At 45.7% G+C, this 16,467-nt stretch overlaps 1 protein-coding gene across 1 annotated transcript in view; it reads right to left on the bottom strand.

Annotated features, from left to right (window-relative positions):
• The window catches only part of SDK1 (sidekick cell adhesion molecule 1), a 136,810-nt gene that overhangs the window by 5,285 nt on the left and 115,058 nt on the right, over positions 1–16,467 (bottom strand). The window contains exon 18 of the mRNA XM_025380758.1: positions 15,978–16,107. Within this exon, the coding sequence (XP_025236543.1) occupies positions 15,978–16,107 (130 nt within the window). The remainder of the gene's footprint in view (positions 1–15,977; positions 16,108–16,467) is intronic.

The following is a 16,467-nucleotide window of genomic DNA, read 5'->3' as shown; positions in this document are numbered from 1 at the left end:
GGGTGGGGGGGTGATGAGGTAGAGGGGAGGGGAGGGGGAGGAGGGTGTGGGGGTTGATGAGGTAGAAGGAAGGGGAGGGCTGGGGGTGGGGGGTGATGAGGGAGAGGGGAGGGGAGGGGGGTGCATCCTCCCCTTGCAGGTGATGGTGTGACACCACATCCACAGAGACCTCTGAGGGTGGGGAGGTGCCAAGTAATGAAGCCACCTGAATAAGCCAGGGTGTCTAATACGTCTCCCCAGCCAGGTACTGAATGGCCTGGCCCCTCGAACACATGGAAAAGTGGCCTGAGGCCTCCCACTAATGTTTGAAGATCAGTCCCTTTGAGGTGTGTTTTTTTTTTCCTTTTTATAACATAAATCAGCAGCTTCCATTAAGAACATGGACCCTGCATGTTTTCTATGTTCATTTTCTGAAAGCAAACCTCTATTTTATGGTCTTTCAGCTTGATGTGAAGTCATTGGAAAGACTGTTAAAGGAGAAAGTGGACTTTGGGAGGCTGAGGCAGGCGGATCACCTGAGGTCAGGAGTTCAAGACCAGCCTGTCCAACATGGTGAAACCCTGTCTCCACTAAAAATATGAAAATTAGCTGGGTGTGGTGGCGGGCGCCTGTAGTCCCAGCCACTCGGGAGGCTGAGGCAGGAGAATCCCTTGAACCCGGGATGCGGAGGTTGCAGTGAGCTGAGATCGCGCCACTGCACTCCAGCCTGGGCAACAGAGCCAGACTCCGTCTAAAAAAAAAAAAAAAAAAAAAAATTGAGAAAGCAGAGGGTGAAATGTATTTTTTTTTCCCCCTAAGAAGGTGGAGGTCTCTCGGTTTTGCTGATAAGTGCCACATCCTCCCAGATGCATGGAACCATCCTGGGACCCTCACTTGTGTGTCCTAACAGCTTCCTGGGCTCCTAGGGGATCCACCTGGCGGCACTGAGACTGAGGCTCTGCTGTGGAACTAACGCTGAGACGCTTCCCAGGGCCCCTGTCTCTCACAGGGGTCAGGAAGACGTGACCTTTGTCTCTCCCCAGAGGGTATCAAGGGAACTGGGGAGAGGGTAAAAGAGTGAGCTGCCTCGAAATGCCATCTGAGGGCATTAGCTGTGCATGGAGGCAGCAGATTCCTGGGAGTGGTTCCGGGTATCCTGATTCCGTGCGTCTGTCGGAGGCTGGGGAATGTGCATTTGTTTAGAGGCTCCCAGCGGCCAGGCTGGGAGCTGCGCCTTGTGGGTGTTAAGACAGAGGGCTGTGGTCCCAGATGTGGGTTGCGTTGCCAGCTACAGCAGCTCTTTCAGAAGTAGACACTCTAGAAGGAAAACTGCCAATCCAGTTTCCCCAGGGTGTGTGAGCCGCTTCCTTGCAGCTGGAGGCGGGGGTGGGCAGGGGATGGGAGAATTGCCAGTTCCCCTAATTTTGCAGGGAGTCCACACCGAGACCCAGGAAAACAAAAGCGTCCCTGGGTGCTGTGAGCGATGTTCCTGCCGGCTGCTCTGCCATCTGAGAGTCAGAGTGAATTATCCACGTCAGCACCCAGGCAGGAAGCTCTGATCCATGAGCCGACACCGTCCCGCACCTGGGGACTTGTGTGTGTCCTGGAGGCCTGTGAGAGCGGTCAGCCTCCAGGCTGTGCAGAAGCCCCATGGAGGCTTAGCGGGGAGCTGGGGACTCCTGGGATGTGGGGACACACACTGAAAATCTAGCTCTAACTGGAATATTTACATGAAAGTAACAGCGAGTCACAGATTTGGGATTTTTCTGAACATTAAGTGTAAACTGTTTGGCTTATGGTACAATACACAGAACAGCTGAATCCATCTGTGGCTCCCCTGCATTTAGGAGAATTGCAGAGCTAAGACACGTCTTCCCACACACACCAAGACCCTGGGGCAGCCAGCTTCTCCTTCATCGGGTGGCGAGGATAAATGTGGCAGTGGCTCCTTTTTCGAGAACACCGATGACATACCAGATTAATGCCCGGGCATGATGTTTGCAACTGGCTGAGGATCCTGTGATGCAGATGTTACGATTCCCACTTTATGAATAAAGAAGCAAGGCTCAGTGAGAGAGGCTGGGTGGGGGCCTGCACCTGAGCTCCCAATCCCGGAGGGTTCACCCACCTCCGCAGACCCTGTAACTTACTCCCAGCTCCAGGCTTCTCCCTGGGATCTGCTGAACAGGTGTACAACCCCCTATTCCAAATTCCAAAACCCGCAATGTTCTGAATCTCAAAAGGTTTTTTTTTATAACTCATTTGGTGGCAAAGGCTGAGCTAACTTGAGCTAACTTGGCAGCTCACCCCGAGCTGAACTGATGTAGGGCTATTCAGTGTGAATATTCTCATGTTTTGCTACAAGAAGACTAATGTTTTGATTACTAAGTGCTGGCCTGGCCCTACTGGAGCAGTTCCTTAATATACGATGTACCCCCAAGCTTGAGAAACACTGACTTCCTAAATCTATCTGGCCTCAGGGGTTTCAGCTAAGAGATCAGGGATCTGTATTTGTGTCTGTTTAAGATTTATTTATTTATTTATGTTTGAGCTGGAGTTTTGCTCTTGTAGCCCAGGCTGGAGTGCAGTGGCACGATCTCAGCTCACTGCAACCTCTGCCTCCTGGGTTCAAGTGCCCTGCCTCAGCCTCCTGAGTAGCTGGGATTACAGGTGCCCGCCAATACACCTGGCTAATTTTTGTATTTCACCATGTTGGCCACCAGGCTGGCCTCGAACTCCTGACCTGAGGTGATCTGCCCACCACAGCCTCCCAAAGTGCTAGGATTACAGCCATGAACCACTGTGCCCGGCCTGTTTAAGATTTATTCTTCATTGGTTTTCTAGAGGCCTTGAGGTGGCTTACAAGGTAAAGCTCTGTGTAAACTAAAACAGAAGAAAAGAGAACAAAGATCATCTGAAAGAAGCCAAAGGAAGCTCCATGATTAGCCCTCGAATTGGGTTTGTTACCTCTTTAGAGACCAACTTGGAATCTAACCGTCCTGAAACTTAGGGAGAAATCATACGTATTGAAATACAGTGAAGGTATCACTTTTCTCAAGAGAAATTCACAGAATACTTAGGAATGAAGGACAGAAATTTAGTGCTAGGTTTCACAAACTGGGGTTAGGGTTCATTATCATCTGAAGGTCAAATATGAGGTTCAAGACTTTCACCCTCTTTCGACTACATTCCCAGGTCCCGGGGGTCTTCCCCGTTCAACTTCGCTACCACAGGGGATCCTACTGTGGAAAAATGTGAGAGGTGGTGACTGGATTCAATTTCCTCATCTTGGGTCTGAAAGAATCGACATCCACAAATGCAAGTGACCATCTTAGGGTCATACTGGCCAGGGTCAGACTGGGACCACAACCAGCTTGGTTTCTCAGCCAAAGGTGGCAGAAATAAAGTCTTTCTAGTAGCAGGGAGGAGATACCTTCAACCCCAGTCATCGAAAAGATAGAGAAACGCTTTTTATATGGGTGAGTCTTATATGAAAAGTATCTCTGCATGGTGGAGAAATCAGCAATTTCAGTGGGAGGGCGTGCTATGAATTCAGTTTCAGCTAGTCTGTCTTGCACCCACTTGGTGACCCTTTGGGCCTCTCTCTGCCCTGTGTACACCCCTGCCCACCCGTCCTCCTGCAGCTGCCAGGCTGTAGGGAAGCAGGGTTCATGCTGGGTGGGGCCTAGGGGTGGTCTGGAAGGGACTGCTGAGCTCTTGCTGGAGTCCACATTTCCAAGACCATGTGCAGAACTGCTTAGAGAATGAGTATAGCACACAGCCCACACCCATCTGTGTGTTTATACCATTTCCTTCACGGCTTGTATGTATGTTGCTATGCGTCATAATGTGTTTCCTCAGCCAAAGATCTAAAAGTCCTATAGTCTCAAGAGAAAGGGGTCTGTGACACATGTGGGTGCCAAGAAGGGGGCCTGGCAGGAGACACAAATTGGGAGTGCTTGGTTGTTCAACTCGCAGTGATTCCTGTTGTTTGCATCTAGGCCTTGATGCCTTCTTTGAAGGAAGCAGTTCTTCCCTACCAGAAGGATGGGCTAGCTTGCCTCTCAGAAAACTGTGATTGGCCAATGGCTAGGCATGTGGCTTCAGCTCAGCCAATCAGAATCTTGTCCTGGGATTTTTTTCACACTGCAGTTGGAAGAGAAGAGTGCTTTGTTCTGGGGAGGAAAGCTGGGAGGCCATGAGTTCTGAGTGGCCAGTGCCCACCGACCCAGCCAAGTGATTCTATAATAATAGCCAATCAGAGAGAACATAATCATTGTGCAGAAAGAAGCAGACAAGAGGCTCCAAGAGGCTTCTTTTCCTTCTTGCTATTTAGGGAGGAGAAGTGAGAACACACTCAGGGCCACATAACCAATAAATGTCAGGCAGAGCTGGAGCTAGAAGCTGGGCTTCCTGGCTCCTGCTCAGCCCCTGTCATTGTCTCTTTGAGAAAGCACAATCTTTAAATGCCATTCTTCCTCCTGCCGTCTGCTCTGTTTATTATTTATATGACATTATTATTTTTTAATGGGGATGTATTTTAGTGAGTTAGAATTATTGACAAAAAGGAAATGCTGCAGGGTCTTTTTTTGGTAAGTTTCCTGTGTGATGTGAAGTAGCAACGTGTGTCGGTTTCCCGGGAAACTAGAAGGACAGAATGTGATTGGATGCGGCATCAGACCGACTGCGAGAGTTTCTAAAGGTGCACAGATGCCTGGAAAGCAGCTAATAAAGATAATCTTGACACTTTGGGTATTATATTGGCAAGATGAAAGACTCAAATATTATTAAGGAATTAATTAGGTATGACGGGGTTGGTCTAAGTTGGTCGGAGCAGGGGGGATTTTGCAAACAGTTTCTTTGCATTTCGAAAACAATCTTTAACATGTGATTTGAACGGAAGATATCATTCAGAAGCAGCCGTGTGATAAAACCATGACAAACCCTCTTGTTTCTAAACAGAAAAACAGAAATAGCCACAGCATGTGTTGTGGGACACTTAGGGCATAATTCAGACCAGCACCTCCGATCAGGCAGGCTCCTGAGCACCTGGGAACGGACTGATCTGCAGAATTTTCACTTTAGCAATAGTTCTGAGAGTGGTTCAAAAATGTCCTGGGGGATAAAAGGATGGTCTCACTGTTTCTTTAGTGCAATCTTAGCTTCTCAGGAGAGTTTTTCTAGCAGAGACCACACAGGGCTTCTCACTCCTTATCCCCTGGGCCCTGGAGAAGAGGGTGAGCAGTAGCCTGCATCTGTCCACGGCTTTAACCAGTAACCATGCTGTGTCAAAACACTGGCCTGAAGCCAGGGCCAAGGACGTTCATGACTCTTTATTCCTAACATTTCGGTTTCTAATGTATTCAAATCTATAAGCTGCCTCCAGTAGAGAGGATAAACGTCTTAAACCCTCATCTAAATCCAAGCTACTTTTTAGATAGTCCTATTTGAAAACCGGCGTTATAGCTTTTGGTTTTATTCCACTGCTGAGCAACCTTCAGTCTGTCTTCCCTGCAATGCTTTCTTCGCTAACAGCCTTTTCTGCAGTTCTGTGACTGGATTCTGTTTCTGGAAATTTGGAGTTAAGTGACCAGGCCAGAGCCCACATTTCTTCCCAGTCCCCTCTGAATATCAGAGTTACTAGACATGAAGGCAAGGATATTTCTGGAATGGCAATGTGAGGAGGTCAGCAGACCCCTCCCCAGTGGAACAATGATTTAACTGGTGAAAAGTATTTTATAAATAACCATCGAAAACCTTTGAAGGCTGGGTGCAGTGGCTCACGCCTGTAATCCCAGCACTTTGACAGGACCAGGCAGGTAGATCACCTGAGGTCAGGGAGTTCGAGACCAGCCTGGCCAACATGGTGAAACCCCATTTCTACTAAAAATACAAAAATTAGCCGGGTGTGGTGGCACACACCTGTGATCACAGCTACTCGAGAAGCTGAGGTGGGAGAATTGTTTGAACCCAGGAAGTGGAGGTTGCAGCGAGCCGAGATCACACCACTGTACTCCAGCCTGGGTGACAGAGCAAGACTGCCTCTCAAAAAAAAAAAAAAAAAAAAAAAAAAAAGTGTTTGGAAATGGTGCTAAGAGTAGAGAGCAAGTGGAGAAAGATTTATATAAGAAGATCTGCTACATCTCACGCGATAGTGAGAGTCTGTGGTGCCTGAGCCATGATCTGCTCTCCCTATCCAATGCCTCCAGCTCAGTGTGACAGAAACTCCATTCTGGGCAGATGTGGTGACAAGGCAGGGATGCTGGTCTAGGAATTTAACTTGGAGAGGAAAGTTCTGGCATTTCTTATCCAGCTTCCCCTTTCCCCCAACCCAACTCCATGTTGAAGAAGCTCTATTCTAGGCAGAGATGGCCAAGAGTACTGGGGTTCCTGTCCCCCATCCAGCCTTTGCTTGTAAGCTGGGAGTCTGTACCAGGTGTGGTAGGCCAAGAATACTGGGCCCTGAGTGCTCCCACCCCAGCTTGTTTGTAGGAAGAAGTCCCACGCTGGGAGGAGCAAGTCCAGAAGTGTAGGGACTGCCCTCTCAACCCAGTGCCCCACTTGTGTAGTGGGTGTATCACTCTGGAAGAAGAAGGTTATTGTCCTCACCTCCGCTTTGGTGCAGTGACACAGAGGTCCTGCACAGCGTGGAGAGTTATTCTGTAAGAACAGAGAGCTTCCCGCTCTGCCTGAGGAAAATGACTTTATTTGGAACAGAGCATACCTAAGGACATTGTTGAAAACTGTGGAGCCTTTGCGGGTGAGGAATGAAGAGGAAGCTGGTAGTTCCATGTCAGCAACAATGGAAGCAGTAAAACCAGCTAGCAGTTTAACAGAGAGAATCAGGAAAAGAGACTTCTGAAGCTAAGAAGAGGCCTCTTAGTGTCAGAGCAAGCTTCAAAGACTGACAGCATCTGGCAACTGCAGAAAAGCTGGACTTCAACTGGATCAGAAAGTGAGGAGCAATTTATGCACTAAGTCATTGCCGAAAAAACCAGAGCTAGCAAGTAGTAACTGCTGGGTATGATACCAACAGTGGTAAGCCATCCAGAATCTTAACAGGGACAGGCAAAGGGAGCCCAGCTAAAACCACAGTCATCCCTGGTAGGCAGGAAGACTCTATGCATTGCCCAAGACTGAGGAGCAACATCAGAGCACATACAATGCAGGGGAAATGGACTTCATTGAACGAATCCAGCCAAATCACTGAACAAACAAGCAAGCAACAATAACCCTCCATGAGGCATGAATATCATTATTCAGAGTTGCTGTGATATATTATCAAAAATGATCTGTTTTCAGAAAAACCCAGGACAGTGTAATGCGTACACAGGAAAAACAAATAAAACAGAAGGTAGCCTCTGAGGGTGCCCAAACATTTGACTAAGCAGGCAAAGACTTCAAAGGGAGCTATTATGATTACATTCAACGAACTAAAGGAGACCGTGTTTAAAAAATTAAAGAAAGGTATGATGACAATTGAAGAATATCAATAAGGTGACAGAAATTATTTTAAAAACACAAATGGGAAGTTCTTGGGTCGAAAAATACAATAACTGAAATTTAAAATTAATTAGATAGGCTCAATAGTAGACTTGAGCTGGCAGAGGAAAGAATCAGTGCACTTAAAGATAGACTGATAGAGATTATGCAGTCTGAAAAAAGACTTTTAAAAATGGACAGAGCCTCTGATAAATATGAGACAGCACTAAGAGCACCAACATATGTGTAATAAGAATATCAGAATGAGAGGAGAAAGAGAAAAAAGCAAAAAAAAAAAAAAAACCCAAAAAAACCTCAAAGTAATAATGACTTAAAGTTTCCCAAATTTGATAAAAATCTACAGGCAAAATATGTATAGCAATAGCACAGAAAGAAAAGGAAGAAATACAACTATAGGAGTAAAGTTCCCGTAAGTCACAGAAATGTACTATAAATCTGAGGTAGATAATAATACTAGAGTAAGACACTAACAAAAATAACCAAAAATACAGAGCAAAGGCAAAAACAAGGAAGTCAAAATGATATATTGGGAAAATTCATTTAACAAATAGAAGCTGATAATGAAAAATAGGGAATAAAGATATGAGACATATCTTTATTAGAAAGCAAATATCTGATAAAACAGTAAATATGTCAAGAAGACATAACAATTATAAACATACTTGCACCTAACAACAGAGCCTCAAAATACATGAAATTAAATGAACAGATTTGAAGAGAGACGCAGACAATTCAATACAAATAGAGATTTCAATGCATTAACAAATGGCAGAACTGGGAAGAAGATCATACATATAGAAGATGGAAACAACATAATAAATCAACTAGACCTACAGACACATACAGAACACTCCACCCCAAAACAGCGGAATGACACATTCTTCTCAAGTGGATAGGAAATATTCTCCAGTATAGACCATATGCCAGGTCTTAAAACAAGACCCAACGAATTTGAAAGGACTGAAAATACATAAATTATGGTTTCTCTGACCAAAATAGGATACAATTAGAAATAAATAACAGAAGAAAATGTGGGAAATTCACAAATATGAGGAAATGTAAAACACACTCCTAAATAACAAATGTGTCAAAGAAGAAATTACAGAGAAATTTAAAAAATACTTTGAGATGAGTGAAAACAAAAACACGACATATTAAAACTTATGAGATTCAGCTAACACAGTGCTTAGAGGGGAATTTTTAGCCATAAAGTCCTGTATTTACAAAAAAAGAAAGATCTCAAATCAACAACATAAACTTCCAACTTAGGAAACTGAAAGAAGAAGAGCAAATTAACTCCAAAGCAAGCAGAAGAAAGAGTCATAAAGATTAGAGTAGAAATAAATGAAATAGAAAGTAGAAAAATACTAGAGAAAATCAATGAAACTACAAGTTGGTTCTTTGCAAAGATTAACAAAATTGAAAAAACTTTAACCAGAAATATGAGAGAGGAGTCAAACTATTAAAATCAGGAATTAATTATTGATATTAATTACCACTGCCTTTACAGAAATGAAGGATTATAAACAACTGTACACAACTATAAGCAACTGTATCTTAATAAATTTGATTAATGAGATAACATTAAAAAATCCTTAGAAAGACACAAATGAGTGACACTGACTTAACCAAAAATAAATAAATAAATAAAGAGGTGGGTGGGGGGGAAACTGAATAAATCTATAGCCAATAAAGAGATAAAACTAGTAATTAACAATTTCCCACAAACAAAAGTCCGAGACCAGAGGACTTCACTGATGAAATCTATCAAACATTTAAAGAATTAATACCAGTTGTGGAAGAAATACTTCCCAAATCATTCAATAAGGCCAATATTACCCTAATACAAAAATCACACAAAGATAAATAAGACAAGTAAATTACCGACCTATATCCCTTATAAGTATAGATACAAAAATGCTCAGCAATATTGAAAACTGAATCCCACCACATAAAGAAAGAATTATACACTATGAACAATGGGCATTTATTGTAGGAATGCAAGGTTGGTTTAACATCCAAACATTAGTTAATGTAATATACCATATAAATAGAACAAAGGACAAAAATCATCCAGACAGACGCAGAGAAACCATCTGACAAAACTCCAAACCTTTTGATAATAAAAACACTCACCAAACTCAACCAGATAAAGGGCATATTGTTCACAGTAGCCAAAAAGTAGAAACAATCTGGTGCGGAAAGAAGTTAACAGAGCAGGTCTGAGACCACTAGCCTTAAAAAGACCTGCTTTCAAAGATTACCCTTGGTTGGCATCTGGGAACTTCACTGGTAAAAGTTCCTTTCATTGATAAAATGTTTTCCCTAAATAATAAGATTGCAGTGTCTAAACTGTACAAATAATATGGTTTATGCAAACACCTGCTTTCTTTCTGGAGTCTGGAGTTTTGGTACATGCTTGGCAGAGGATGCCTATGTGACCAGCTCCCAAAACCCTGGACACTGAGTTTCTAATCAGCAGTACCTACACTGCAGCTGCAGTTTGCTTTAAGTGCAAGGCTATGGTAAAGCTGTGGTAGATAACAATTCATATGTGTCCTCAGAACTCCCTGGTGGAGGATTAAGTGTGTCCTGTGTGCATCTCCATAGGAGAAGACTCTTGGAAATGTGAACCTTGTCTCCTCTGGACTTTGCTCTGTGCACATTTTCCCTTTGCTAATTTTATTCTGTATTCTTTTGCTGTAATAAATCTTAGTCATGAGGATGTTGTGTGCTGAATTCTGTGAGTCCTTCTAGTGAATCACTGAACTTGGGAGTGTTCTTGGGGATCTCAGACACAACAAAGCCGAATGTTCATCAACTGACAAATACATATTTAAATGTGGTATATCCATACAATGGAATTTTTCCCCCGTATAATATAGAAATGAAATACTGATATGTGCTACAACATACATCAGTGAATCCTGATGAACCCTGAAAACATTATGCTGAATGAAATAAGCCAATCACAAAACCACTTATTACATCAGTCTGTTATATGAAATGCTCAGAATAGGCAAATATAGAGAGACAGAAAGTGGTTGCCAGGGTTTGGAGGGAGAAGGGAATGGGAAGTGACTGGTAGAGTTACGGGGTTTCTTTTTAGAGTGATGAAAAAGTTTCAAAATTGTGGAGATGATTGCAAAACTCTGAAGATACTGAAAACCATTGACTTGTATATTCTAAATGGGCAAATTATATGGTATGTTAATTATAACTCAATAAAGCATTTTTTAAGAATAAGATCCTGACTGGAGTTGGGTTGGGGTTAGACTAGGAGAGACATAATTGTCAAGATGGCAGCCTTTCCAAATCCCCTTGTGACACTTAGCCTGTGTTCCATTAGACCCTTCAAAGAAAAATATACTTCCCAGCTGGGCATGGTGGCTCACACCTGTAATCCCAGCATTTTGAGAGGATCACTCGAGGTCAGGAGTTCGAGACCAGCTTGGCCAATATGGCAAAACCCCATCTCTACTAAAAACACCAAAAATCAGCCGGGCATGTGGTGGGCACCTGTAATCCCAGCTACTTGGGAGGCTGAGGCATGAGAATCGCTTGAACGCAGGAGGTGGAGGTTGCAGTGAGCTGAGATTGTGCCACTGCACTCCAGCCTGAGCAACAGAGAGAAACTCCATCTCAAAAGAAAAAAAACAAAAACAAAACAAAACAAAAAAATACACTTTTGTTCCAAGAAACCATATGGGCAAATATGTCAAGGAAAATACAACATGTTTGTTTCCTATGAAGTGAGAAGTTCTGAAGTCAGATTTTAAAACATTGCAAAAGAGAACTGATGAAACATACAAATTGATTACTTAGTAAGAGTGGTTCAAATGCATTGAAATCATCATGCTAAGTGAAAGAAGCCAGTCACAAAAGACAACATACTGCATGATTTATTTAGATGAAATGTCCACATAGGCACACCTAGAGAGGTGGAAAGTAGCTTAGTGGTTGCCAAGAGCTGGGGTTGGCTGCAGGTGTATGTGGGTGGTTTGGTGAGATTGGGGAGTGACTGCTAATCGGTACAGGGTATTTTGGGGGCTGATGGAAATGTTCTAAAATTGACTGTGGTGATGGCTGCACAACTCTGTGAACATACTAAAACCCACCGAATTGTGTACTTCAAATGGGTGGATTGTATGACATGTGAATTATGTCTCAATCCAGCTGTTTCAAATAGTGGTTCAAAGTGAATGTTACCATGTGAGCTGGCACTTCTCAAATGATCTAAGTCCCCAGTTCCCTCTGTTGGGATCCCATGAATATGGAGTGTCTTAAAATCCCCCAAATTCATAAGCTTCAAAAGCAGGATGCAGGAAGGTTACACAGCAAAGAGCTCTACAGACAAGGGAGGCCACGCTTTACCCGCCCAACAACCTCAGGGGCACAGGATGGTCCAGGTGTGGGGATTCCTGGCTGGGACTCCATGGGACGCTAGGTGGTGGGGTTTGTAAGAAATTTCTGGGGAGTCTTCCCAGATCCTACGTGAAATTCTGCCTGTATGTAGGTGGAGAGCATGTCTGTACCTTTCATCAGCTTCCAGAAGCAGCCTGTCACCCAAAAGGCACTAGGAACCATGAGGTGCATTTGCAGGAACGCTTTCCTCCAGCACAGGGCTTGCCATGTGGGAGCAGCGTGGCCTGGCTCCTGGGCCCCTCGCCACCTCAGCCACACTGCCTGAGACTTAGCTCTGAGAGCAGGACCCCTCGCCTCCCAGCCACGCTGCCTGAGACTTAGCTCTGAGAGCAGGACCCCTGGCCTCCCAGCCACGCAGCCTGAGACTTAGCTCTGAGAGCAGGACTGGTGGGAAGGTGGGATTTCCAGTTAGATGCTGAGGTCTGCCTCCCCAGTCCAGCTCATCAGTGCATGTCTCAGGGAAGATATTCAAAAACTCAGCCTCGGCTTTCTGCCTATTACATAAGGATGACAACACTCTCTGTGCAGAATTCCATTTAGTGTGGGTTCCAGGTCCTGCTCTCCTCCCTTCTCACCCTTCTCCCCACACCCACCTCCCCCCCCTCCACACTCACCTGCCTCCCTCCCCACACTCACCTCCCTCCATCATGCCACCTCTGTGTGTTTGTATTTAGATGTGTATGTGTGTGTGCATATGGGCAGGAGTGTATGTGTGTGCATGTGTGTATTTAGGTATGTATAAGTGCGTTATGCATGCATGTATATATGTGTATGTGTGTGTAGTTGTGTGCATGTGTTTGTACTTGTATTTAGATATGTATGCCTGTGTATATATGTACACAAGCATGTAGTATGTGTGTGGTGTGTGCCTGTGTGCATGTGCATGCATGTGTATGAGTACATATGTATGTGCATGTTTTTGCACATGCATGTATGTGTGCATGTGTTTAGGTATGTAGGCATATGTAAGTATGTGTATATGGTATATGTATGTACATGCATATTTTTGTATGTATATATTTAGGTATGTGCATGTGGGTGTGTGTACATGTGTGCATGTATATGCGTGCATGTATTCAGTGTGTAGTTATATGTATGTATGCGCATCTATGTGTGGTTATATATTCATGTGTGCATGTGTATTTAGGTGTGTGTGTTGTATTTAGGTATGCATGTGTGTATGCATGTGTGAGCATGTATTCAGGTATGTTGGTATATGTATGTGTGTGCATGTCTGTATGTGTACATATGTGTGCATGTGTGTATTTAGGTGTGTGTTGTATTTAGGTATATGTGTGTGTATGCATGTGTGTGCATATATTCAGGTGTGCAGGTGTCTGTGTGCATGTGTGGATGTGTACATATGTATGTATGTGTGTATTTAGGTGTGTTGTATTTAGGTATGTATGCGTGTATGCTTGTGTGCATATATTCAGGTGTATAGGTATATGGGTGTGCATATGTATGTGTACATACGTGTGCATGTGTATTTAGGTGTGTGTTATATTTAGGTATGCATGTGTGAGCATGTATTCAGGTGTGTAGGTATATGTATGTGTGCACATGTATGTGTACATATGTGTGCACGTATTTAGGTGTATTTAGGTATGCATGTGTGCATATATTCAGGTGTATAGGTATATGTGTGTGCATGTGCATATGTATACATATGTATGCATGTATATTTAGGTGTGTGTTGTATTTAGGTATGCATGTGTGTATGCATGTGTGTGCATATATCCAGGTGTGTAGGTGTGTGTGTACGCATGTATGTGTACATATGTTTGCATATGTGTATTTAGGTGTGTGTGTTGTATTTAGGTATGCATGTATGTATGCATGTGTGCAAATACTCAGGTGTATAGGTATATGTGTGTGCATGTATGTGTACATATGTGTGCATGTGTATTTAGGTGTGTGCTGTATTTAGGTATGCATGTGTTTATGCATGTCAGCATGTATTCAGGTGTGTAGGTATATGTATGTGTGCACGTGTGTATGTGTACATATGTGTGCATGTGTATTTAGGTGTGTGTGTTGTATTTAGGTATGCACCTCTTGTGTGGGGCTGGAGGAGACCGATGGGGAGGGGAGGGGTACACTGAGCTCTGGAGACATGGGGGTCTGGCTGGATGTCAGCTTCAACAGCCGCCTGCTGGACAACCTCAGCCTCTGACCAATAAGGAGACAGCCCCACCTCCTGGGGCTGGGGTGGGCGGCAAAGGAGTGCACGTTCACCCTGGGCCAGGCCCACAGTGAGCGCTGGAAACAGCAGCGAGTGCTCTGTGCATAGGAACCACCCATAGCTATGACACCCCACGGTGTCTGGATTCTCCAAAGAGCAGCAGCTGACAGCGGCAGCAGGGACAGGCCCGAGGCTGGCGCCGTGAGATGCACCTCTTTACTGACACAGACTGTCCTGCTCGAAGGCTGCCCTGCTCTGCGCAATGTGCTGCTTTCCTACATGTAGCGAGCTTCTGATAAGCTTTTTCCTTATCACAAAAGGCAAGTCAGTTTTGCAGGATTTCACTTGACAGCCCCTCAGTTTTAGACAAATGTCCCTTTCCGAACATCTGCTTTGCTGCCTGCTGTTTCTGCCAAGCCCAGAGCTATGGTGCCGACAGCAAACCCAGCGTCCTCTGCAAACAGAACACGCGAAGCAAAGCAGAGCTGGCCTTGCCACACCCACCTGCTGGCCCTTCCCGCCGGGAGTTCCTCTACAACCCACAACTGAAAACAAGCCATTTGATAGAGCCCCGGGGCTCAATAAGGCCTGAATTCAGGTTAAAATGAAGGTGAGACTTACTTTAGATTAAATATTGATTTAGAGCCTGAGTGCCAGGAGGCGGGGCAGGCCTACGTGTACAGCAAATGGTTGGTGGTTTTCACCCCTCTCCAGGCCTGGCATATCCGAGAGAAAAAAGTTCAGGACTGATGGGACAACCTCTCTAATTGCTGCTTTAGCTGTTTTTGCCGGTAAGTATGAGAAATGGAGATGGTGCCCCTGTACGGAAGGTGTGTTGAGCCCCCTGCTTGGAGCCCCCTCATGGCTGCCTTGCTGCTTAAAGTCTCTTTGGGTGACACCGCACAGGACGTCACACAAGAAATACACTCCACATCTGAACTGCTGCACACGCAGGCGCAGGGGAGGCCTGAGGCGGGTAGGCCCTGGGGTCGGGGAGGGAGAGCATGGAGGCTGACACTCCCTCGGGGAAGCCATCTCCCTGGTCCAGCCGCTCGGTGAGGAGAGGAACACATCCCAAGTCTGGGCTCACCCTGAGCCCGATACGTGACCCGGAACTGCCATGAGCAAATCCCTCTTCTTCAGCACAAGCGAGGGAGCTAGAACAGGAGCTCCCTGGGCAGGGTGGGAGGCTGGCAGGGTGTCAGGGGAAGTGAATGTCCGGGGTGAGCAGGAAGCTCCTATCTGGTGAAGGGGTCGCATTTTCTATCTGCCCTGCAGGATCACACCCGCTGCCACTCTAACTGCGGTCTAGAGACCACCAAGTTTTATGGCAACCTATGTTTATCTCTGAAAGTGAAATGGAGAGAGAATGGGCTTCCGGGGCAGGAGTCCACACGGGGCAAGTTACTGATCTTCCCTGAGTCCCACTGGCTCCATCCGTAAGAGGTGGTCTAGGCCCAGTTTCCCCCGGGACTACATGAGCTGGAGCAGGTGTAAGCGACCGTCCGACACTCAGCCTGCTGGCACCCAGGCAACACCCACACTTTGCTCTGCAAGGAACCCCTCACAGAGGGCGCCAGCCTTGCGTATCTCTCACTGCCGCCTCCCGGACTTGAGAATCAGAACCTGCTCCTCCATGAATCAGCCTTGGAGTGTCTACACTGCTTGAGGCTGTTGTGAGCTCTGCGGGACCCAGAGCAGGCCGTGGGGTGGAACTTGGGCTCTCTCATGTTTTTCCATCTGCAAAATGAAGGCTTTTGTCCGTGGCTCTGCCTGTGGGGACGTTGTGAGACTCAAATAGGACAAGACAGCCTGAGGAGGCAGAAGTCTCACTGCAGAAGTAGGGGCTGACAATCACTGCCCGGAAGTAGGCGCCCACACTGACCTCGGATTCTGACGCGTCCGCCGACTTCTCCTTGAGGCTCACGCTCTCGGTCAGCACGGCGCCGTTGTACTTGTTGCAGATGTCCTCGTCTGAGTAGTGCAGACCGCCGGGGCTCGGCCGGGGTGGGGACCTGGGATGAGGACCCATGCCGCAATTACCCTCTGGGCAAAAGACGCCCTCCCCCAGAGGCCTCCTAACCTGGCATCTGGCCTTTACTGCGTTGGACTAAGAGGAAGCCCACAGCCTTTAACATCACTCTGGCAACTGATGCAAAAAATTCTGAGCACTGGCTATCTGGTGAGTCAACAGCCTCTGTGTACCTGTGCCTGTCACTTATAGAGACTGTGCTAGGCCTGCAGGCATGAGGGAAGAGTTGGTCTGTGCCAGGAGGAGCAGTGACACACTCACATACAAAGAGCACCCTGAGGTCAGGACAGATAGGAGGCCAGGGAGCTTGGGTGCTTGCCAGATGCAGGCAGGAGAGTGTGGA

Source organism: Theropithecus gelada, chromosome 3 (genome assembly GCF_003255815.1).
Source record: "Theropithecus gelada isolate Dixy chromosome 3, Tgel_1.0, whole genome shotgun sequence".
Taxonomy (NCBI): domain Eukaryota; kingdom Metazoa; phylum Chordata; class Mammalia; order Primates; family Cercopithecidae; genus Theropithecus; species Theropithecus gelada.
Note: the sequence above shows the minus strand (reverse complement) of the source record. Positions and strands in the feature narration are given on the sequence as shown.